We start from the raw sequence: 18412 nt of genomic DNA, 5'->3' as shown, positions 1-18412 counted from the left end.
CTCAACTTTTTGCTTTTACACATTAATAAATAACTAGCCATTCCTATAACACCAAATCTTTCTAATCAACAAAACCAAGGTCAAAGTTTCATTTTTTTTCTTCAGAAGCACAAATTCCAAAAGTATATCCAAATAAGAACATATTTTCCTCTTTAAATAAAGTAGTCAATTTAACCACTCCTGCTTTATCTTCCCTGCAATGGAAATAACGTGTATTTCTATTTGCACCTAGTAATCTTTATGATTTTTACATATTTACAAAATGTATTGCATTCTTTCAAATTCTTTGGCCTTACTAAAAAAAAGAGGGAAAACCCCTTCCCTTCCTTTTTCCTTCAAAGTACTAAACTTAAAAAAAAAACTTTAAAAAAATAAAACTTTCTAATACACCTTTTTCTTTGACTTAACATACAAGCTTTGCACTTCAGTATTGCATTTAGCTCCCTCCCTCCAAACTAGAATATTCCACTCACCTTGTCTCTAGTCGACAATAATCTTATTCCTCACCATACTGTATATATCAGTCAGTACTTTCTCGGAGTATTGCTCTTTTCTTACTTTGCTATTTTTGTGTGTGTGAGAGAGAGAGAGAGTGTGTGTGTGTATTCCAATGCTGTTTGCAATAACATAGTTTAAAGGAAATTAATTACACAATGTATTTTTCTTTCTTTCACTCACTCACTCAATTTTAGCCTGCTGCAATCAATCAACTCTGAACAAATTACAACTGGAAATGTATGTGGCACAGAGCTCTGTAAATCTGCTATGAGAATCTTCCCATTCTCTTGGAAGTGGGAAAGGGAGATGGAAGCAATACAACATGAATTAGGAGAGTGGAGAGAGGGAAGAGGAAAAGAGAAATACAGGAAAGCAAAGTAACTAGGAGGAGAGACCAACATCAGAAAAGTTTAGGGAAGAGTTCTGCAGGGTAAGAAAGTATCAAATCATTTAAGGATAAAGTAGGGTTTTTGAACTCTTCCTTCGTGTTATATTTGATGCTTTTTTTTTCAGTGGTGGAAAATTTATCACCCTAAAACATGCAGTCCCATTTTTTTCTTTCTCTATAACTCAGCAAACATCAAACTCACCCTCTATTTCTGTGCTACTGTTCCAGGGGACCTCAGAATGTGTATCATGTTTAGACATTGGGAAATATGTACCACTGAATATAGCTGTCACATTTGAATAGAGATTTATAGGGATACACTATTAGTAACCTTGAACTACTGACTCAATTTCAGATGAATCCCTCTGTTCTATACAAGGACTTCAATCAACTCGTTTACTATGAGGGCAACAGTAAGAAAGAGAAAATACAAACATCTTTCTCAGTTCTTTGGAAAAATGTATTGCATGTATTTAAGAGTATTAAATAATTCTCAGCATGATTAGCTCTTCATAATTCAAAGGGAGGGATTAGTAAGAATATAGTAATAACCTTAGAATAGTTTTCTACAATCTATGACCTTCCAAATAACTTGTATTAATACCTTCTAAAATGCTCAGCCAGAAAGGTAATTCAGCACACTTGAAAATATCACACTAATAAAGTTTGCCAATTGAGAAGCAAAATGAGATGTCTGTGAATTTGTAAACAGTATTTAAAATGTTTTATTTTTCAGTGGAATAATATAAAAGTAGACTGGAAAGAAGTACAAACGGACAAAACATTTTTAGAATAAAAAAAAAAGGGAAAGCAAACCATGTACTGTGAAAAACCAAGGAGAAAGATTAAAAACCCTTTAAAAATATTCTTGTCTCCATTCCCTCTTCAAAACAAATAAATATTTACAAACAGATTATAAAATTATTTTATTGACAATTATTTTACAGGATTTTTCTCTGTAGGGAGTTGAGAAAGATGTTCCTCCTAGTGTACTGAAACTACCAGAGAATAGCTATCACATAATATTCTGTACATATGAAACCTCATCCTGTATTAAAAAAAAAAATTACAGTAATTGAGAGAAGCTAAGCCTTCTTCATCTGTGTATATTTGTTTAGATTTTAACGATTCTCTAATATATAGTGCTATCCCTCTCTTCTTTTGATATGCTAGAGCTGTTAGGTTGCCATGTTGTTTTTTGATGTGTACTTCTTGAAGGCAAATTATATCTAATTTTAATCTTTGTAGTTTTGTAAAGATTTGCCTTTTTTTTGCGGGGGAGTTCAATCCATTTATGTTAACAGATAGTATCTTGACTTCCTCATCCATCTTTTCACTTGTATATAGGTCTTGCCCTTCTAGTTGTTCTTGTCTCTCTCAGTCCTTTTGTGCTTGCACCTTCTCATTCCACCTGCTCATGTTCCACCTGCTCATTTTCCACGCTCACTCTTTCTTCTTGTTCTAAAGAAAAAGCTTTAGAAAAAGCTTTTTCTTCTGTTGGCAATTCATCTTGACTTTTACTTTCTATCTCCTCTCTACTTTCCTGATCTTCATTTGTTGTAAAATGGTGTTTAAAAAATTTGTGTGCTTTATCTAAGGTATCCACCCTAAATTTTTTATCTTGCCAGGAGATCAGAATTCCTTCTGGTATCAAACATCTGAACTTCATGTTACATTTAATCAATTTTGCGGTCAAAAATTGATACTTTCTCCTCTGTTCTCTGACTCTCCTCTGTTTTAACATCTGGATTTTTCTCCCTTTATACTTCATGGGTTCATCTCTCATTCTTTTGTGTACTTCATCTCTCAATGCCTTTTTAGTGAACCTCACGTGCACCTCTTTCGATAATCTGTGCCTTCTTGCATAGTTTGTGTGGATTCTGAATACTTCGTCTATGTCTCTTTATACGTCATGCTTATCTTTCTGTAATACTTCCCCCAGCAAGTCTATCATCACCTCAACCAGGTCTTCTTCTTTCTCTTCAACAATGTTCTGAAATCTCAGATAGAAAGCCGCCTTTTCCATTTCCAGAAAAATTATTGTCTCTTCTAATTCTCTGTTAGCCAAGGATAGTTTTTGATCCATTTCTTCCAATTTTACCCCCGTTTGTTCAGCCCTTACTTCTACTTTCTGTATCCTCTGCTCATTCTTTGTTATCATTTGCTGGATGTTCCCTATCTTTTCATCCATCTTACGTATATCCCCCTTTCATCTCCCCTATTTCGCTTTTAATCTCATCATGGTTTTTGGACATGGCTTCCTGAGTTTTAGTCATGGCTTCTTGGATCGATTGTAACATCGTTTGCATATTCTGCATAGAGCTTGACTTCTCCAAACCTAGCATGCTTTCTATTGATCGTTGATTAGATGGGGATGATGTTGCTGATGAGGGTGCCGATCAAAATCATGGGCATTTTTTCCCACACCCATGCATAAGCTGTTCAAAGAATAAACTGAAAAGGGAAAAATCACCAATGATCAATACGATAACCCAAGTTGCGGGAAAGATTTTTTAAAAAAATAATCTTCTATCTCAATTTGAATTTAATCTTAACGAAAAAGTGGAAATTCAGAAAAAGAACTCTCTCTGAACTGCTGTAATCAATTTATTTGGAAAAACCTGACAGAACAGTAGAGCCACGCTCTATTTATGAAAGATTAAGATGTTTTAGACTCCATCAAGACATTAATAAAAAGTATGAGATTACAATTTGAAAATATCAGAGGCTAAAAAAATCCTCAAAAGATTCACAAAGCACAATTCAGTCTCGAACACTAAAATAGGTCATTCCATCCTGAAAATTGCTGTAAATTTGTAACATGAAAAAAAAAAATCAAATGCTGGAATTTTGGAAACGTCACAGTTCACTGTCCCATTTTTAAATAGCTAACTTATTTACCTCTGTTTCTTCACCAAGTCCTCACTAGTTATGAATGTCATTGTCCCTTCTGTCATTGTAATCTCATTCGTTTCTCTGGTGGCCCTTTAGTAGTAGTGCTCTGTTGTGTCGTCTTTGCAGCTTCCTTCTCCTCTTGTTTTATAGCTTCAGGTGCTGGCTCTGATTCTTTCTTAATCTGATCCACTGGGAAAAAATAAACCACATTAAGACTAATTCTAATAGATTTACATGTCTCATTATCAGTACCATGAGATATTTCCTAATGCTAGGACTTCATTCAAAATATCACCTCGATTTTTACCAGTAAGTTCAAGGAACAAACTCAATTCTATTACCCTATATCTGAAAGTAAAGAGTTTCATTTAGCAGAGCAATGCAGAAATGACAGCTACAGGAAGAAAACAGCCTCCCCCCCTCCAATTTTCAAGTGGCCTTCCCTAAACCTAAAAACAGAATTGCAATTCAAAATTGCCAGAATACCAAGACTGCTGGAATTGCTACATGCAGAATTTTTTCCTGTGAGAAAATCATAAATCCCTGCTCTTTGGATAGCATAAGGGGAAAAAAAGATTGAAGGCTTGGAATTCTTTGGGATCCAAGTTACAGAAAATCTATATGCATAAAATGATATGCATAATGACCAACTTGGACAAAACTATCTTCTCTAGAGCCTGCATTAAATCTAATCATAAATATTTGCTGGATTTGGTCTCATTTAAACACATTAACTAAATTCTTACCTGGGACTGGTTTTTCTCCAGATTTTTGCTGTGAACAAAGAGAAAAACCAAGTCATTAGTCAAAAATGCACATCTTTTTGGTATAGATATGAGACTACATTCTCTTACTGAACATTGCCCAAGTGAAGAATAAGAAATGTTGGTTGTAATCTATCTAGTATAACTGGATTCAGGATTAACATAGCAAGTCACACAAATGGTTGTCACTTAGAAATGGATTTAATTTCTATTGCCTAAGAAGCAGGACCAGAACTAATGAGTTACATTACAATGAAGTCAGATTAGGATAAATGTCAGGCAAAACTTTCTAATTATACAAGCTAGCAGCCAGTGGAACAGGCTATTACATTAAGTGATGAGTTCTCATTGCTGGAAGCCTACTCAAAATATTATAATCTGGGATGGATGGCAGAGCAAAAAAATGTTTCACATTATTATAGAATTGGAAAGAACCTTAGGGTTCATCTAATTTCCTGCTCAGTACCAATTCCCCAGAACATCTGACAGGATCTAAATTGGATAAGAGGTTACATCACTTTTAAGATTCCCTTCAACTAAATAGACTTTTAGTCTATGAAATATTTTTCTGCTAGGCTCTTCAACTATTTGGTCATTTATGAATGTGATCAATGTTATCTCAGTATCACATCCTGGTTTGAAGCTCAACTGAAAAGGATCCAGATAATAATTTCTTTGAGGTCCCTTTAGAGTTGCAAAGTGGATGTTTTTTTCAACAACCTTCTCTTTTTAGGTTAGAGACAGGATGAAAATTCTTCAGAACTATTGAATCCAAGAACATTGTGGGGTTTTTTTGCTCCCTCACAGGTCATCTCTTCTCCACAGCCTGAATATCCCATCCAGTTCTTTGGGAACAACAGTCTCAAACTCTTTTCATGCTAAATTACTGCATTAGTCAAACTCAAACAACCTGAAAAGCCAGAGTCCAGCTCAGAGCAGGTCTTGAACAGTCTTGACAAAGTATCTCATTGTGGCAAATAGTAGTTTACTATTTGACTGTTACCTGCACAAACTTAGGGGGAAATTTTTTTCTCAAATCTAGAAGTAATGCATCCACACGTTGCCTCTGAAAAATAGAGCTTGGTTCCTCCTTCTTCTTTGTTTTTGGTTTGGCTTTATCTGAAAATAAAATTATGAAGATCATAATGAAACCGTATCAACTTTTTGATACCATAATTTATAAGCATAAGGGGAAATTAGTTTTAATTATTTAGAAATGAAATTCAGATGGATGTTTTTGGTATTCTGCAATTCAGGTAAAATAGGTATGGCTTTGATCAATTTGTATTGCTACAGGAAAAAAAATTAATAGATGGCAGAAGTTAATAATTCTGCCAGCTCTGGGTAACTGAGAATACATTTTAAAACAGTAAGTACTAATGGAAGAACCTGCCACCATATACAGAAATATTATTCTGATATATGATATTTCTGGAATAAGAGCCAATGTCATTTAGTAATCAAAGTATTGGATTAGAAGCAAGGAGGCCCAGATTCTAATCCAATCTTAAACATAGACACCAGCTGGGTGATCTTGAGAGAGACACTTCCTTTCAGACCTAATTAGGCTCTGTGACAACTCAGCCAAAAAAAAATCTCCCCTCCCCCATGCACTGTCAGTTTTGCTAGATGATCTAGGCAAACACGGAGCAAAAAACCCAGAACCTGCAATCAAATGGGGAAAATGCAGTGAAGAACACCATGGCATTTCCTGGAATACTTTACTCATTCTATATTCTATTGTTTTACAAATATAAAGTGACAGTAACATTAACTGACTTTCACTGAAGTATACAGACCAAGACCAATCACATACCGTATTTTTAGGAGTAAAAGACGCACCTTCCCCACCCCCCTAAAAGGGGGTGAAAATTTAGGTGTGTCTTATACACCGAATGTAGCCCCACCCACCCATTGGCCCCCACCCTTTGGCCTCTGCCTCCCAGCAGTTTACCTCCTTGCAGCAAGCAGCAAGAAGAAACAGCTCGTTTCAGCTTCAGCGCAGCCTAATTAGCACAAGTTGATTGGATCGGCCTCCCGACTCTCAGCTGTTTTGCTGGACCTCTGCTGCTTGCTGCAAGGAAGTAAATTGCTGGGAGCAGATTTTTTTTTTTTTGTGCTAATCAAGCTGAAAACGAAAATGAAAGTAAAGCAGGCTGTTGCTCTTTGCTGCAACGAGGCAAAATTGCTGGGAGACAGAGGCAGATTTCTTTTTCTTGTTTTCCACACCAAAAAAGGTATGTGCGTCTTATAGTCCGGAGCGTCTTATACTCTGAAAAATATGGTAATTCCTAAGGAAAAAGGAAGGATAAATTTTACAATCTGAAGTCCCAGATATCTTACCTCGTTCCTCTTGATCTTTGAAATGCCACCAATAACCTTTGGAAGGGTGATAGCGACAATAAGACATAGCTTCCTCAAAAGCTGACTGGATTCCATGTACTGCAGTGAGCTAGACAATATAAATTTGTAAGAAAATGTGTGATTTCTCTCTTTGTACAGTACTTCAGCCAGCCAAATAGGCTGATTCACAACATATATTTTTCACACATAACTCAATATTCTAAGCTTTGTTTTGATACAATTTCCAATTATGTCATTGCAAATGAGGATGGAAGTTGGGCAAGTCAATATAAAAGGAACAAAGAGAGCAATATGCTAACTTTCCCTTCAGTAGAGGAAATAACAGACATGAGGTAAAGTAAGAGTGATAATCTGCCCTCAGACTAATTTTATATAGTCTCTGGCCTAGTTTTAAAGCTCCAGTACAGTACAAGAGCTCAATACAGACCTCTGACAAGACCTATCTAACCATCCCTGCAACAGAAGAAAAAGGATACAAAAAAAAGTAGGGGAAAATGTTTTCAGACAAATAGGTGTATATATTGATTATGATACTGAGTTCATAAAACATGCAGTCTCCAGAAACCGTCTCTGGAAGAATCAATAAAATAAAGGTAATCTGATTACTTATTCATATTATTAAAACATTTATATGGCCAGCCATCATGTAAAACACAACTTTAGGTGATTCACTGTAGTAATAAAATTAAAGACAAAGAAGCCAGGGGTCTGGTCCACAATCTCGTATCCATCCAACCATATAATACTCATGGTCCAACTTCACACTGACCCAGTGCCTGTGGGAAAAGCCAACCTTTTAAAATCTTTTCATTTTTCTCCCTTTGCTTACATTTTTATAGACTCTCCCCCCCCCCCCCCCCCCGGAAAAATAGAACTTTCAGAAGCTTAAATTAAAACAAAGAACCAGAAACCAAACCAATTTTTTGTGGGCATTTCTTATATTCTAATAAAACCAGTGTCATAGAAACTTACCACTCTTGAGTTTACAACTGACCCCAAGTCAGGTGCCTGATAAATTACTCCAGCAATAATGTAATAATCAGCCAATGGGATAACTTTAAAAGAAGCATAGCATTAGTCAACCAATCCATTCCAGATATATAACAGGTGCAATTGCTTAATTTATTGCATAAAACAGTACAGAAATTGAAATATAGCTAGATTACAAGTATATTTAAACCCTACATTCTCAGTAGATTTACTTTTATGGGCATGTATTTAAAACTACTTCAGTGTAATAAAACAGTAATATATAAATTCTCCAAATTCTGCTTCCACTAATCAGATGCAGAAATAATTGGCCTTCCACTTCAAAAGAAACAGTGATAGACATTTAAAATGCAGAAAGATTGAACAAACATGGCCAGATAAAATCTTAACTATAACATCAGATAAAATCTTAACCATAATAAGATATCAGTGTAACCCAAAAAAGAAATAGCTTGAAGACAAAGCTCATTTTGTTACCCATATTGCATTTTACCACAAGAGGGCATTCCCTTATTGTTGCAAAAAAATAAAGTTAGCCTCAAAGACAGCTTCCAACATTATCCACATGTCCTTCACAGGAAATACTATTATTTTAAATTGGGTTAGATGGGAGGAGGTAATGGAAATCTAACACTTTTACAGAGCCCCAGTTTTGTTTTGTTTTTTAAACTATTTTAAGCAACATTTAAGAAGACGACATAACAATACAAATTATCAGAATGAATAGCATTGATTCTGGTTCTATTTCTTCTTCTATTGACATAATCAAAAGGAGGAACGTCCTTGCTCAAAAATAGGAATATATTTGCTCAGAACATATGCAGTCTGCCCTGACAAACAAGTAGGTAGGACTGTGAGGCAAGATGGGAGCACTGGAGAACAACATACAATGTTGCTTTAGATTTACAGAATCACAGAACCGAAAGAGGTAATTTAGGCCATTGTAGAACCCAGTGCTCCATGCAAAATGAAAGGGGACACATAGTCCACCACTCTGTATGGAAGTAGTATGCCCGCACAAGGAAAATCTGTATGAATGGCAAGATTCCACAACCTAGACAACATCCAGATGTTTGGATTTCAGCTCTCCAAATTCTCCAGCCACATAAAAAAAAGAAAGAAAGAAAGAAAATCTTGGAATTGGTCTGGCTGAAGAACATGCAGACTGGGAAAAGTTGGCCATAGGTTACACTCTACATTTTAAATAGGACAGCTGTCTACAGCCTTACCTTGTGTTGGGTTCTGTCTTTGCTGCTTACGGATGATGAAGAGGATTGGCTCTTGTGCATGGAGGAGAATATATTCTACTCCAACCATTTGACTGAAAGATAAAAGGACAGAGCTAAATCTAGGGACAGAAAACAGTCGCAGACGCTATAAACACTGAAATTATAAGCTATTTTAGTGTAGAGAAAAAAGAATGATCCTTTTTTGAAAACAGGTAATCTAGAAATCATTAAGTGGTGAGTAATTTCTTCCTCCCCCCCACATAATTCTTGATAAAGAGTGGGGATTTATATTAATAGAGCGTTAATAAATTTACCAACTGCTGGTTTTCTTCCCACCCGCCCCTGGCACATAAATAGGTGAAAGACGGTGATTTAAAAGCGTATTGATTTAAATGACTAGCATTAATCTTTAATATCAGGAAACAGAAACCGTAATGCTATTCAAAAATCTCAAGTATGATTGGAAAAATGAAAAAAAAAAAGACTTAATTAAGAAGCTTCAGAATGTACAAAAAAGAAATTAGCAGCTTTAATAGGAAGCAAATTAAAGGAGTAAAAATAATAGCAGCAAACCTAGAAGACCTGGGAAGATCCTGAACAACTGTTTACTAATGAGAAAATGGTACTCCAGAAAGCAGCCTTTCCAATGCAAAAAAGGAATAGCATATGTTAAGTTTTAGCCTCACAGAAATATGTTTTCTAAGTCATCCCTTTATTTATAGTTTCCAGTAGAAACGTACAGTAAGACTATGCAGCAGTCAAAATTTCATAGTGTGGCAATAATTAAAGAGACTCTCCTCATTCCACAGTCACAAAGAGACACAAGAGGGTTAGATAAGCAGATCTACTGCAAAGAATTAGAAAGCCATACGTATGAAGAAAGGCTCCGTCTAAGAGCCCTCTGGAATCTCTCCCAATAAAGAAATTAATCCTCATCTTAAATCCTAGGTTTTTCCTCAAACTTTCTGAATCAACAGCAATTTGGCTGCTTTGAGAATTTGCCCCATGTTTACAAAAGGGCTTTCTCATATTGGAGATGCCAGCCTCACCCAGCTTCAAACTTCAGCAACAACAGTGGTATCAACACTGTTGGTTTTGTTTTCAATTTTGGTTAAGAAGCTATACTGAATCAAGATTAGTTAATGTCAAAATATTTATTTAATGATTAATTAAACCTATATGCTATGCATCTTGCCGAAAGGAGACTCTAGGCAGCTTACAGTCATAAAAACAGCTCTCGTGGAGCAGTGCTTAGAATGCAGTACAGGTATAGTCCTCGACTTATGACCGCAATGGAATCCAAAATCTGTGGCTCAGCGAGACAATTGTTACATGAGTTTTGTCCCATTTTATGACCTTTCTTGCCACAGTTGTTAAATGAGTCGCTGCAGTTGTTAAGTTAGTAGCAAGGTTGTTAAATGAATCTGGCTTCTCCATTCATTTTGCTTGTCGGGTGGTTGCAAAAGGTGCTCAAATGACCCTGGGACATTGCAATGGTCATAATTATAAACCAGTTTGAATTTTGATCACATGACCATAAGGATGTTGCAACAGTCGTATGTGTGAAAAACAATTATGTCCCTTTTTTCAGTGCCATTATAACTTTGAACTATCAAGAAATGAACTGTTGTAAGTTGAGGATTGCTACCTGTATTGCAGGCTAACTCTGCCACAGTCTGGAGTTCGATCCTGACAGGCTCGAGATTGACTCAGCCCTTCCATCCTTCTGAGGTCAATAAAATGAGGACCCAGATTGTTGGTGGCAATATGCTGACATTTGCAAACCACACAGAGAGTGCTGTAAAGCAGGGGTCCCCAACCTCTGGTCCGTAGACCGGCACCGGGCCAGGGCATGCCAGAAACCGGGCTGCACAAACAAAGCCCCATTCACGGGATGCAGGCAGCACGGAAAACCATGCCCCCTCCGGTCCATGGAAAAAATCTGTCCCCACAGAACCATTCCCTAGTGCCAAAAAGGTTGGGGGCCACTGCTGTAAAGCACTATGAAGCAGTATATACAACTAAGTGTTATTGTTAAGTGCTAAAAACAAGATAAAACATTAAAATGTAAAAACAATAAATATTAACACTAAACTGATTTAAAACTGAGATGATGGAAAGGAAGAAAGCAAGATATAGAAGCACTTGAGTTAAAAACAATTTTACTGTGAGTAGAAAATAATTTATCAAATATAGACATAACAAATTAATTACAAACAAAAACAGAAGTTTAGATTTGGCATTATATGGCTTAATGATTTGTCCTCTAATCTCTGGCCACTAAAGTTTCAGAAGATTGGGTTTTTTTGTTTTTTGTTGTTGTTGTTTTGTTTAGCAGTGGAATGAATATTCTGTATCGGGGTGCCAAACCCAATTGCATCGCGGGCTGTATCATGACATATCGGGATGTTTTTTGCCTTTCCGGAGCTGGGATTGGTGTGGCCTGCGCAGGCTGTATCCAGTCCATGGGCCACCAGTTTGACAGGCCTGTTCTAGATCCTCCATAACTGCTTTACAGATTTAAGGTAGATACATTTTTTAAAAATATTGTTACTGATTTAAAAAACACTGAATAATTTAATTTGTTTGATTTAAAATGAGCCTGTTAAATTAACTGCATTTTAATAATTCATCCTATTCACTGATTCAATTGCACTGGAATTGCATTGCCAAGCAATGCATCATAAAGCATGTCACATGGCCGCATCATAACTCTAAACAGTCACTGAACAAATGGATGTAACCTGAGGACTATCTGCATTAGTCCGCATATTTCTTTTCTTAACATCTTAGTTGATATTATGACATCATTTCTTCCTGAAAGCTAAAAAACTAATAATACTACATCAACTTACTTCAAGTGGTCCAAGGTTAGCCTTTGCATTTTGACCATTTCATTGTTGCATGTTCGATCATAGAATGGATTACTGCGCTCTGAGAAATAGTCCAATACACTCCCACTGTTTAATATTGGAATCCATGAACTATCAACCCAGGAAATTCCCAGCAGATTATCTGTAAGAGTAAAATAATGCACAAGGAAGAAGTAAAGTAAGAGGAGAAAAGAGAAAAACATAGTTTCGCATTCAGAAAAACCAATAACAGTAAAAAAAAAAAAAAAAAACTATTTTAGTTTAACTAACCTGAGATATCCAGTATAAAAACTTATATATTAATGACATCAGTCCAACAATAATACAATAAATTATCTCTTTAAGATGAAGATCCATACTCTACTCACTGAAGCATCTTTAAACAATACTGTATATTTAAAGTAAAACATTTAAACTATCATTTACAAATTTTTGTTTTAGCCCCAAGGCACACAAAACAGAAACTTGCTGAGATAAATACTGGATAAGAAGTCTCCTAAGAAACTTGCATTTGAGGTCTTGAATTCTATGGCATTAAAAAACAAACAATGCATCAAACTGATAAATAATATCAGAGCAGAAATCTTTAAGCAAAGGAAACAAATTCAAAGCCATGCTACTACTCCATCACCTATACCAATACACTTAGAATATTATTTCACTCCAATGGTTTCTATGTCCAACAGGATGCCATAAGAAGATATAAGAAAAATATGGCAGTGAGAATTTTTAGCTTATAAAACGATAGTAGTGAATATGATAAAGGTTTATGAATTTGACCATTGTTTAGACAAATTTTCTTCCTTTTCCTATAACACCTGAATTCAGAATATAGTTAGTCCTTGACTTATGACCGTAATGGAGCCCAAAATTTCTGTTGCTAAGCAAAACATTTGTTAAGTGAATTTTGTCCCATTTTTACCTTTCTTGCCACAGTTGTTAAGTGAATCACTACAGTTGTTAAGTTGTTAACATGGTTGTTAAGTGAATCTGGTTTCCCCATTGACTTTGCTTGTCAGAAGGTTGCAAAAAGTGGTCACATGACCCTGGGACACTGCAACTATCATGGGTCAGTTGCCAATCCTTTGAATTTTGATCACACGACCTTGGGGATGGCTGCAGTGTGAAAGCATGACTGATAGGGACAAAAGAACACAAGAAGGGAAGAAATGGGGTGATCCAAAGTAAATGTAGGGTGGATGGCAGTACTTTATATAAGTCACATCTCATGGATCTGCAAATGATTCCAGTATGTACACTGGATCTCCTTCCCTTCTTCATATTTATGTTGTTATATTTGTTTAATTCCGCCAAGCTCTTTGGAAGCTTCAGATAACATGATATTCCTAAAAATATTACATATAGCAGATAAAATTCAGGTATTGCGTTATGATAGTCTAATAGCATCACGTATCTCGGGGCAATTGCTATATAAAAGATTAAGGCACATGATACTTAAGGCCATTTGAAATCTAAAAGAATACAATCTCATGAGATTTTTCAGTGAAAAAAATATTCTTAATATGTATAGAAAAAAGAATACAGAAGTGTTCTAATTCAATTTTAAGATATTTTAGCATTATTATTACTTTTAAACCCAGGATTCTCACAGTAATTATTTTACAGCAGATTCTTGACAGGGAAGTTTTGAACCAACCTGAAATCCAACCTAAGATGTGATATATGGTTGCATAAAATATGCATATGCTGCTTCAGAAATCTTTTAGAAAGCAAAACCCAGATGGCTGGGAAGCCATGCTTAATGCAGCATAAATAGGTCTATGAATAATACATGTGTTGCTCTCTAGCGCTTGGAAGACATCAGACAATCATATGTAAATATATCTGCTCCATTCCTTTCTATGAAAACATTTTTTTTTAAACTGGGGTAAATTACTTCTTAAAAGTAATTAAAATAAAGATTACAGAACCATCCAAGCTAAGACGGCTTAACAGAAACTTTCACTGACATTTTTTTTAGTAAACCATACACTTATGTGACATCGCTCTTTCATGGGCCACACTGCTTACTCAGGTAGTCTGCCCATAATGGTTTACATAGAGATGGTTTTACAATCTTTTTATTTTTGTCATGGTCATTAAGTGAAACCATGTTTTGCTATGGGCCGGTTTTGCCAAAAACTGAAAGTAAACCGGGTTTTGGCAAAAACATTGTAAACATGTGGTCATGGGATGTGACCTGACTGCTAAGTCTCCAATGTGCAGTCATGTGACTGCAGAACTATAGAAACTTCAAATCCAGGTCATAAGTATTCCCTAGGTAAGTCCATCATAACTTTGAATGGTCACTAAGCAACCTGTCATAAGTCTAGAACTACTTGTAGTTGGGTTCCTGGGTACAATTCAAGGTACTATTTATTGTCTATCTAGTTCTTCAAGGATCAGGGCATGGATGTTTAAGGGGTCATCCTTACATAATTATATCTGCTATCCTGTAAAATCTAGCATGGTGGGCATGCTCGGCTTCCAATATCGAACAATGACATCCTGTAGGAATCCTTTCTGTCACCGCTCTGGAATAGACCCCCTCCCCCCCCCCGTCTGTTTGGGCCTCATTCTGCTAAACAGAAGATTAATATTCTGAAACAGAAATACAGGGTCAGATTAATATTAACCAATGAATGTCAGCTGTTTTTTTCCTTTAAGGGTTGCTTTTGATTATTTCTGAACTCTACTTAAAAGTATTTATGACTTGCACTAAATTACAAAAAAAACCCATAATTTAAAATTAATTCTAGCTTGACTCTGAAATATGTCAAAAATATGGTTTTCATTTGTTCTTTCCAGGACTAAAGGTCTGTCTTTTCTGTCACTATAGTTTTTGTATAGTAGCTGTTAATAGTGAGTGATCTGATCAACTGACTACCTTGCCCTTTTCACCACTGCAAAACTGGAAGAAATTTCTCTTCTTTATAGAGGCGAAGTTTGACAGATGCCTTGATTGTATGTTTTGATTCTCAGACTATTACAAAAATTGGCTTCACCTAATCTAAGCATGGTTTGTTTTAATCATAGTATGAACGAGCTATAGTGACTTGATTCATATATATACTTCATAAATTTTTCTTTATGAAAAACTTGGAGTTCTGATTTAAAAACATATTTTGGCTTAGACACTGTATTTCCTAAAGTTATAATCATTTATCCCTATCAGTTTCATGCATATTGATTTGATAAAAGTTAAACATGATATAAAACAGATATGTTTATCCAAGGAGTTAACCAATTATTTAATTGGGCATTACATAACATTTTGCAACGCTAGAAAAACTTCAACCAAATTGATTATTCAGGAGAAATTTAATAGTATATAAATAATATGACAATACAACTACTACATAGGTGTTTCATTAACATCTAACGCACTTTAAAAAATTAAAATAGTTGCTGTTCTAAGACTATATATATCTGCTGTGTATGTGTCTCACTCATCCAAGTAGCTCCTGAAACTGAACCCAACACTTTAAAGCATGAACATTTATTTAAATGATTATAGTAGAGCATTATATAATCTGGTCTTCTCATTTTCATTCATGTGCAACCTTTATCTAATTTCCACGGACTAGAAAATGTATGTACAATTGCTATATTGCACTCAACAAATCAACCCAACGTGTCATTTGTCTAAAAGAAAACTAGCATAACAGGATTTGTTTGTACAATTTTGCTGACCAATATGAGTTAGACTGCACGACTAATTTACTATGGTGCCTCCCACTCCCAAATGCTGGAGATGTAATCGGAAATCGGAAAGAAATCTGAATGGGATCTGAACATCTGAAGCTCTTCCGGTCCAAAAGCTACCCTGGTTCGTCTATGTATTAAAATATACTGCTCAAAAAAAATAAAGGGAACACAAGCAGAAGACATCCGAGATCTGAATGAATGAAATAGCCTTATTAAATACTTTGTTCTTTACATACAGTAGTTTATACACTGCTCAAACAACTAAAGGGAACACAAAACTATTGTATTAGTAGTTACGAACAAAGTATTTAATAAGGCTATTTCATTCATTCAGATCGCGGATATCTTCTGCTTGTGTTCCCTTTATTTTTTTGAGCAGTGTAGATTTAAGCTGCGAATATCCTACAATCACTGGGTAGTAGCGAGAAGTTGACGTTTCGTGGCTTTCGACGCGGTTCACGAAAACACTCCATGCCTCTGATGGAAGCGGACAATAAATAGCCCAGGAAAACGTGCTATGGAAAAATACTAAAATAGAGAAGTAACTAAACAAGCAAGCTGGTCCTCCCAGTTTCGTAGGGATCGTCCCTGTTTATACCTAAGTACCAAGCAGCTACGCTAACCCACGCTAGTCCCCCTCCGATACCTCTGATGTCGACCGCCGCCATGATGCACCTCCGCGCGTCGCAGCCACTCTATCTTTGACGCGAAACTATGATCTCGACAAACCATAGAGAAACGGCGCGTAGACCGATCAAAACGGGAGAATCGGCGCTTGCCTAGACTGGCGGAAGAAACGCTTGCGGCGCATGCGTATTCGTTGCTTCATGTCTCCAGGCAACCGCAGAATAACGGTACGGTTTCTATAGGAACGCTCGCAGCGTAATCAAGGCTTGGTTCAAAAAAGGGTTTCAAATCAAGACGCTGTGAAAGATTTTCATTGTAGTTTTCAGGAAGTGCTGGTCCTTAGAGCATGGTGATAAGGATTTAGATTCCAAAATAAAGTGACCCGAGTATATAGATTATTGCAATCTTGGTAATTAAGCTTCATCTCACCTCTGAACCTACTTAGATGGATAGGAGAGCAACTCCATCATTTCCTACCCACCAAGCACGGCTACGAATCTTAACAGTATATGAAAGTGGGGAAGTCGTCCCATTGTAACTAATCATGATATGACTTTGATCAGCCAATTTAAACATTTTGGAAATATTAATTATATTGTGCAATTGGTTAGGTGGATGCAAGCAAACGATTTAATGTTCATCGTTTTTTCGTGTTGCAAAATTCCCGGGCCAAGGAAGTTCAAGTTACCTGATTATTGTGAACAGGCAGTACAACAATTGATATTCTCAAAGATTAATAACAACCAGCATGGGGAACAATGGTTATCAAAATATGTGGATGTAGGGCTTCTTAATTAGCTCCTCTCATTCCCTTTAGATGCATGCTTCTCAGAAATATTATCTGTCTTCATTGTATGGGGTCCTTGGTTCTCTCCGAGTTTGGTTGGTTTTTTTTGTTTTTTTTTGTAGATGTTTCATTATCAAACTAGGTAACAGTGCTAGCAGTTCAACTCTAAGCTACAAATAGTCTCATCTATCAGTGTCTACATTGCATTTACATATTAAGTGTCTATAAGGATGTACTGAATTGCAAGCTTATGTTCAATAAAGTTGGGAAAGCAAACTAGTAAATAAATGTTCCTCCTGATCCGTATTTTATTATTGACTCTCCTATCAATCTCTGTTATCAGAGCAGAGTGCTTTAAATGTAACTAATTCCAGCAACCTCTGGTAGGCAGGCAGAACAACCTGTCAAGTTTGTCTGGACTTAGAAACTAAACATATTGTAATTGGCCTTGTTTTGGGAAACCACCAGGGAATACCACATCTAGATTAGGAAGGCCAAAAAAGGGGGGGGAGATAAAGGTACATTTTTGTATTCCTGACAAGAAAATTAAGTGAATGAATTCATGAACTAATCAGGATTTGAGACTGACTTGAAGTTACCTTTTGTACTATACAATTTACTACAGACTTTACCTCCTCCTGGGGAAACTCCTCCAGGACTATATAGCAGGGTTTCATAAAACAAAATAATGATGAATAAAAACACTCAGGAGAACAATACTCTACAGAGATTATGTAATATCTCTTATTGCTAAGGGAAATGAGATGGCCCAACATTTGAGCTCAGCTTGTATAAGGATTAGAGACTATCAAATATAGTTAAAGTGAAACCCAATGGAAATATCTATGCAGATACTACCACAGAAGGCCATGCAATCATAATTGCAAAACACAAATATTAGTTTTGCCTAATCAATAGAAGTTTAAATATTCCTGAGCAACAAGCCATAATTTACTGTGTTCACACATCTTTAACCATGGTTTGCCTTGCTGTGGTTTGCTGAATAAATTAGCATTTTAATTGGCTAGGAACAGATAATACAGACAAGGTTGGTTCAAATACATTCAACCCAAATCAAACAAGCCACATGATTTAGCATGTTGTATAAACTCAGTCAACACCTGTCCATAATATACTGAATTACGGTCTTTTGAAACAAAAGGTATCACAGGAACCCAGTCAATTATAATATATTCAAATAATTTTGTTTAAGAAACTGAAGTCATCTTGTGAACATAGGCATTCTGGTCTATGTCAACAGAATTTAATTAAAAACCTAAAAAGCTGAA

The 18412-nt window shown here is 35.9% G+C and overlaps 1 protein-coding gene across 4 annotated transcripts; it reads right to left on the bottom strand.

Moving 5' to 3' along the window:
* Positions 1–1587: 1587 nt before the first annotated feature.
* On the bottom strand, positions 1588–16456 carry MED6 (mediator complex subunit 6). Of its 4 annotated transcripts, XR_015729432.1 has the most exons (10): positions 16356–16413; positions 12924–13136; positions 11984–12143; positions 9129–9220; positions 7882–7964; positions 6889–6997; positions 5549–5664; positions 4528–4555; positions 3788–3970; positions 1588–3340 (listed from the first exon to the last, which is right to left on the bottom strand). XR_015729432.1 is itself a non-coding variant. In XM_060687514.2 (9 exons), exons 3-9 carry the CDS (start codon positions 12019–12021, stop codon positions 3840–3842), a joined length of 597 nt encoding a protein of 198 aa, XP_060543497.1. In that variant the 5' UTR covers positions 12022–12143; positions 12924–13136; positions 16356–16434; the 3' UTR covers positions 1588–3839. The 4 variants fall into 4 exon arrangements, 2 of the variants coding, with proteins under 2 accessions (XP_060543497.1, XP_034273563.1); XR_004591415.3 differs by lacking the exon at positions 12924–13136 and having other exon boundaries at positions 16356–16456; XM_060687514.2 differs by having other exon boundaries at positions 1588–3970; positions 16356–16434.
* Between the last annotated feature and the right edge of the window lie 1956 nt (positions 16457–18412).

This window comes from Pantherophis guttatus, chromosome 1, assembly GCF_059756535.1.
Source record: "Pantherophis guttatus breed Tessera chromosome 1, ASM5975653v1, whole genome shotgun sequence".
NCBI classification, from domain to species: Eukaryota; Metazoa; Chordata; class Lepidosauria; order Squamata; family Colubridae; genus Pantherophis; species Pantherophis guttatus.
This window is presented reverse-complemented; position numbering and strand designations above follow the sequence as displayed.